Source organism: Pongo pygmaeus, chromosome 9 (genome assembly GCF_028885625.2).
Source record: "Pongo pygmaeus isolate AG05252 chromosome 9, NHGRI_mPonPyg2-v2.0_pri, whole genome shotgun sequence".
In the NCBI taxonomy this organism is placed as follows: Eukaryota; Metazoa; Chordata; class Mammalia; order Primates; family Hominidae; genus Pongo; species Pongo pygmaeus.
The window spans coordinates 624,844-630,843 of NC_072382.2; the positions used below are offsets into that span (position 1 = coordinate 624,844).

The window sequence follows — 6,000 nt, forward strand, 5'->3', positions numbered from 1 at the left end:
GCAGAAAAGAGGCAGCCAGTCGTGCACCTGGGAAGCTGCTGCCCCCCAGCCACTTCCCAGGTCTCAGAGGAGACCCCCACCAGCCTGGGCCTCAGCCCCTCCTGTTCCTCACAGGGGCTACCAGCCAACACCAGCCATGGCCAAGTACGTCAAGATCCTGTACGACTTCACAGCCCGAAATGCCAACGAGCTATCGGTGCTCAAGGATGAGGTCCTAGAGGTGAGGGGCTGGAGGAGGGGGTCCAAGAGGGGGAAACAGGGCAGGGCTTCAAGGGAGGGGCTACCAGGGGAGATGGGGAGCGGTCTAGGGCCAGGCTGGGTGATGCCAGGACGGGGCACGGCTGCCGGCCCCTTTCTCCAGGGTCCCCGCCCTTGGACTGTGATCGGGATCCCCAGCCTGTTGGAGGGGCCTTCCCATCTTGGGGATCCCCAAAGGCGTGCAGGGACCCCTGTGCCAGGCTGGGGGGAGCATCTGCACCACGTGGACCCAGCGGGGGCCTGTCATTCACACCCACCCAGGAGCCCCCACATCTGCACTGGCTGCATCTGCCAGCCGGAATCCAGGCCACCCACTGGGGGACAGAAAGTGGAGCAAGCTAGGGGGGAGTGGGCCACATCCACAGCCTGGCTCCGCGGCTCACGCCTGTAACCGCAGCACTGGGAAGCCAAGGCGGGAGGATCCCTTTAGCCCACGAGTTCGAGACAAGCCTGGGCAACACCTCGAAACCCCGTCTCTACAAAAAACATAAAAATTAGCTGGATGTGGTGGTGTGCACCTGTGGTCCCAGCTACTCCGGAGGCTGAGGTGGGGGTATCGCCTGAACCCAGGAGGTCGAGACTGCAGTGGGCAGTGATTGCACCACTGCATTCCAGCCTGGGCGGCAGAGTGAGACCCTGTCTCAAGAAAAAAAGGGTCTCCCAGACTCCCTGAGGCAGGGTGGGGGAGGAGCAGCCCAGCGAGGGTTGGAGGGGTGGAAACGGGTGCGGAGAGGATGGAGCGAAGCGGGGCTCCAGGAGACCCTAGGGCGCTCCCCGACCTCTGTAAAGCGGCGCCAGCTGGTGGTCCCAGCCCCGCAGAGGCTGGGTGTGGGGAGGGGCTGACGGCGCGCCCCGCAGGTGCTGGAGGACGGCCGGCAGTGGTGGAAGCTGCGCAGCCGCAGCGGCCAGGCTGGGTACGTGCCCTGTAACATCCTAGGCGAGGCGCGGCCCGAGGACGCCGGCGCCCCCTTCGAGCAGGTGAGCCCGCGGGGGTCCCTGGGGTCGCAGCCCCCAGCCTCCTGGAGCAGCCCCGCCTGCGCCTAGCCCCGCCCCAAGGCCAGCCCCGCGGCGGGAGAGGCTGGGGCAGGTGCAGGGCTCCCTGGGCAGAAGGGAAGGGCTGGTCCGCAGGCCGGGGCTGTAGGGGGATTGGTGGTGGTGGTGGGGGGGTGTCCCGGGCAGGTGCTGGGAGGCGGGGGCAGGGCGTGGGGAGCCTGATCGCCCCCCGCCCCCGCAGGCCGGTCAGAAGTACTGGGGCCCCGCCAGCCCGACCCACAAGCTGCCCCCAAGCTTCCCGGGGAACAAAGACGGTGAGAGCTGCTGCTTCGAGGCGGGGGTCCTGGGCCCAGGGCCAACTGGGGGAGGAAGTGTGGGGGGGTCCCTGGGCCGGGGGCGGGGTCAGGGTCAAGGCAGCGGCGGGAGCAGGGGCAAGGCAGCGGCGGGCTTGAGTCGCGCGCCCCCTCAGAGCTCATGCAGCACATGGACGAGGTCAACGACGAGCTCATCCGGAAAATCAGCAACATCAGGGCGCAGCCACAGAGGCACTTCCGCGTGGAGCGCAGCCAGCCCGTGAGCCAGCCGCTCACCTACGAGTCGGGCCCGGACGAGGTCCGCGCCTGGCTGGAAGCCAAGGCCTTCAGCCCGCGGTGAGCGGGGGCGGGGGATGAGCTGGGGCCCGGGCGAGGGGTGGGAGGCGCGGCCGAAGGTGCGCAGCGGTCGGGGCGGGGGCCAGGCAGCCTCGCCCACAGCGCGGCCCTGACGCCCACCCGCCCGCCCCCCGCCCCAGGATCGTGGAGAACCTGGGCATCCTCACCGGGCCGCAGCTCTTCTCCCTCAACAAGGAGGAGCTGAAGAAGGTGTGCGGCGAGGAGGGCGTCCGCGTGTACAGCCAGCTCACCGTGCAGAAGGCCTTCCTGGAGGTGAGCCCGCCTGCGCTCCGGCGCCACGCCCCTCCTGCCTCTGCGCCCTCCCCGCCCCCGCCGGTTCCTGGGGTCGCAGAGCAGGGGGGAGGCCGGCACCCAGACCCGTGGGACCCCCGGCTGAGGATGCCCCCATTTCTCCTCCCTAGAAGCAGCAAAGTGGGTCGGAGCTGGAAGAACTCATGAACAAGTTTCATTCCATGAATCAGAGGAGGGGGGAGGACAGCTAGGCCCAGCTGCCTTGGGCGGGGGCCTGCGGAGGGGAAGCCCACCCGCAATGCATGGAGTATTATTTTTATATGTGTATGTATTTTGTACCAAGGACACGGAGGGGGTGTGGTGCTGGCTAGGGGTCCCTGCCCCTGTCTGGAGGCACAAGGCCCATCCTTAGGCCCAGCAGTACCCAAGGCCCAGCCCACACCAAGACCAATCTCAGCCAAACCTGCTGCCTGGTGGTACCAGCCCCTTGTCCACCTTCTTCTGAAGCCACAGAACTCCCTGGGGCTGGGGCCTCTTTCTCTGTCCTCCCCTGTGCACCTGGGGGGTCCTGGCCCCTGTGATGCTCCCCTATCCCCACCTACTTCTACATCCATCCACACCCCAGGGTGGGCTGGAGCTCCAGGCTGGCGGGGCTGATCCCCGCACATACGCAGGGTTCTGCTCCCTGAGGGGGGCCTGGGAGGGGCTCCAGCAGGAGGCCATGGCTGCCATTCAGGGGAAAGTGGGGGGACGACACACACTTGACCTGCAAGGGCCAACGACGCAGGGGACACCGTGCCGGCTTCAGACACTCCCAGCGCCCACCCTCACAGGCACAGGACTGGAGCTTTCTCCAGCCAAGTTTCAGGCCACTGATCCTCGCATGGTGTTGGGGGTGCTGGTGTGTTTTGGTGCCTGGACTTGAGTCTCACCTTACAGATAAGAGGTGGCTGAGGCATCAGGGCTAAGCAATTAAACCAGTTAAGTCTCCCAGGAGCCGTGTGTCTCAGTTCCCTGGGAGCGGAAGTGGGTCCTGGAGCCCCCGGAAACTGCACCTTTTCTAAGCACTGCCGGGCAGAGGGCCGGCCGGCCGCCAGGCTGCTCTGCCCCTGAGCCCAGAGGGGACCCTGCCCACTTCTCTTCCTGTGGCCCTCCCAGGCCCGGCGACCAGAAGGCCCAAAGTGTGTCACCCAAGCCCAGCTTTCGCTGGGCACAACCCTAGTGGGAGCGGTGGGGACAGAGCCAGCTCAGCCAGACGGTCGGCAGGCCCCAGGAGGGCCATGAGTCAGAGGGCAAGGCCGAAACTGGATTTGGAGATCTTAGCCCAGGCTGACGGGGGCTCCCGAGAAGGGGGAGCAGGCCACACTCAGCGCCCTGCCTGGGAGGGGCACCTGACCGCCCATCTGGCGTCCACCTGAGCCGCACCCTTGGAAGGGCCTTTGGTGCCCTCTGCCGGCCGCTCCATGTGCTGCCGTGGGTGGCCGCTAGGGGTGTCCTCGCCCTGGATTGGTGGCAGGGGGCAACCCACAACCCACGTGTCCCCATAGCAGCCGTGAACCCAACCCTGGTGCGGAGCATCCGGGGAGGCAGTCCTGGGGTCTTGGCCTGGGCAGGGGCGACTGTGGGGCTGGGCTGGGGGGGGCGTGTCCCTTGCCTGGTCCACCACCCAGCCAGGCCTGGACACCAGGCCACAGAAGCCCTGACTCAGCTCAGGCCACACTGGGCCAATTCTTAACCACAGTGTCCGGTCGGGGCAGCAGGGAGTGTCTGGTGCCCTCTGAGCCACGACCCAGGCTTGATGGCCACCACCGCTCCTCCAGGCCCCCGGAAGAGGCCCCCCCACCCTGCCAGATGGACCCTGCAGAGAGAGAGACAGGCCCAAGAGGAAAAGGGGAGGGATGGGAGCACCGGCCCTCCTCCCTGCAACCTGCAGCTCCCGCTGCCTGCTGAGCCACCACCTCAGGACAGGGATAGGCACCAGGGCTACATCTGCTCCAAAAGGGGCCTCTGTGGGCCCCAGGATGCCAGGCCTTGGAAGTGAGGGAGGCTGCCCACTCCCCGACCACCCCCAGCAACAGGGCCCTGCCTCCACCAGGATGGTCTGGGCTTCATATGCAGCCTCCAGGCTGGGCTGCTCAGCTCCTGAGGGCCCCAGATCTACACCTGCTTCCTCAGCCCCCTCTCTGCCCACCTCCCCCAGCCCCATTTAGAGCCCCCCCACCTGCTGTGCCCCACTCTGCCTCCTGCACAGCTGAGGAGGCCCCAGGAAGCCAGACCCCCAGACTCCAACCCCCAGATCCCAGCCCTAGGCCCCAAGCAGGCTCCCACCCCAGGAGCCCTGAGTCTGAGGCACCTTGGCCCCAGCTGTCTGCTCAGACCTCTGGGCTTCCAGAAATTACCTCCCGTTTCTTCCAAGGGGCTTCCTGCCACCTCCTGAGACCCCCTCAAGAGCAGATGGGACCACCGACCCCACCGGCCTGGTGATGGGCACAGGGTTACCCGGCATCGGGTGGGCCGGCTCTCTGTGTCCCCTCTGGCCGCCCGCCCCAGGGGTGAGGATTGCCCCCTTTCCTGCCCTGAGGGCATCACTGTTGGGGGCCTGTGGTGTTTTGAGTGCTGCCTGCGGCCTCTGGAGGCCCCAGCGGCAGCCCCGTGAGGTAGGCGTGGATGAGAATGACCTGTAGAGGGGCCAGGTCACCTGCTCGAGGCCCGAGTTTGGGGCAGGGGCTGGGGTTAACATGCAATCTCTCTCAGTTCCAACGTGTCCTTAACCACTCATCCCCTCCCCGGCCTCCCTACCCACCTCCCCATCAGGCAGGTCCATAGAAAGAAGGAGGGTCTGCTGGTGCTGGCCCCGGTGGGGCCGGGGTTGCCGAGGGTCTGGCCATGGATATGGGAGAGTCCACACTGGGTGAGGAGGGAGGGCGGGGCTTTGAACCTCAGACCTCAGGGTGGGTGACCTGAGCTGCCAGTGGGGCCGCCAGTAGCCACAAGCAAATATCTCCACCAACAAGGCCTGTCTGTCTCGGGACAAGCATGTCTTTGTGGCGCTTGCTCCCCTTCTGTCCTCCCCCACAGCTGGCCCTGTCCGCCCATGCCCAGTCAGGCCCCGCAGGACCCAATAGGGGCTTCCCATGCCATTTAGAAAGGGCTGTCTCTTTAAAAAAAAAAAAAAAAAAAATCACAAAACAGTTGATTTCCCAAGAGGTTGACACAGCAGCACGTGCGGTAAGATGTTCCTCACACCTGTGGGGATGCCACAGTCCCAGCCCGGGGCACCCGTTACCCGGGAAGGTGGTGAGAGTGGTGCTGGGAAAATGTGTGGAGAAACACAACAGGGACCCCCCACTAACCCCACAAAGCTGAACCAGCCCCAGCAGTACTAGACGTCATGAGAGGCAAAATGACCAAGTTCACAGAAGATACCAGGATATCCATGTGACAAAGCGGAAAAAGAATTTTCTGTACAAAACTTCAAAAGCAGCGGATGCCAGGCGCGGCAGCTCACACCTGTAATCCCAGCACTTTGGAAGGCCGAGGCAGGTGGATCACCTGAGGTCAGGAGTTTAAGACTAGCCTGGCCAACCTGGTGAAACCCCATCTCTACTAAAAATACAAAAATTAGCCGGGCATGGTGGCGCGTGCCTGTAATCCCAGCTACTCGGGAGGTTGAGGCAGGAGACTCACTTGAACCCAGGGGGCAGAGGTTGCAGTGAACCAAAATCATGCCACTTCACTCCAGCAAAAGAGCAAAAGAGCAAAACTCTGTTTCAAAAATAAAATTATGAAAATTTAAAAAAAGGAGTCAATGAATTTGATTTTGGCAAAATTAAAGACTTGCAGCCAG

General features: G+C 64.4%; 1 protein-coding gene across 10 annotated transcripts in view; it reads left to right on the plus strand.

The window, feature by feature from the left end:
- EPS8L2 (EPS8 signaling adaptor L2) overlaps window positions 1-3,149 on the plus strand; it is a 33,066-nt gene extending 29,917 nt beyond the window's left edge. For all 10 annotated transcript variants that reach the window (XM_054437698.2, XM_054437697.2, XM_063670643.1 and 7 more), the window contains 6 exons: window positions 115-220; window positions 1,117-1,236; window positions 1,493-1,565; window positions 1,721-1,901; window positions 2,042-2,174; window positions 2,324-3,149. In XM_054437698.2, coding sequence (XP_054293673.1) covers window positions 115-220; window positions 1,117-1,236; window positions 1,493-1,565; window positions 1,721-1,901; window positions 2,042-2,174; window positions 2,324-2,404 — 694 coding nt within the window. In that variant the 3' untranslated portion in view covers window positions 2,405-3,149. The remainder of the gene's footprint in view (window positions 1-114; window positions 221-1,116; window positions 1,237-1,492; window positions 1,566-1,720; window positions 1,902-2,041; window positions 2,175-2,323) is intronic.
- The last annotated feature ends 2,851 nt before the right edge of the window (window positions 3,150-6,000 follow it).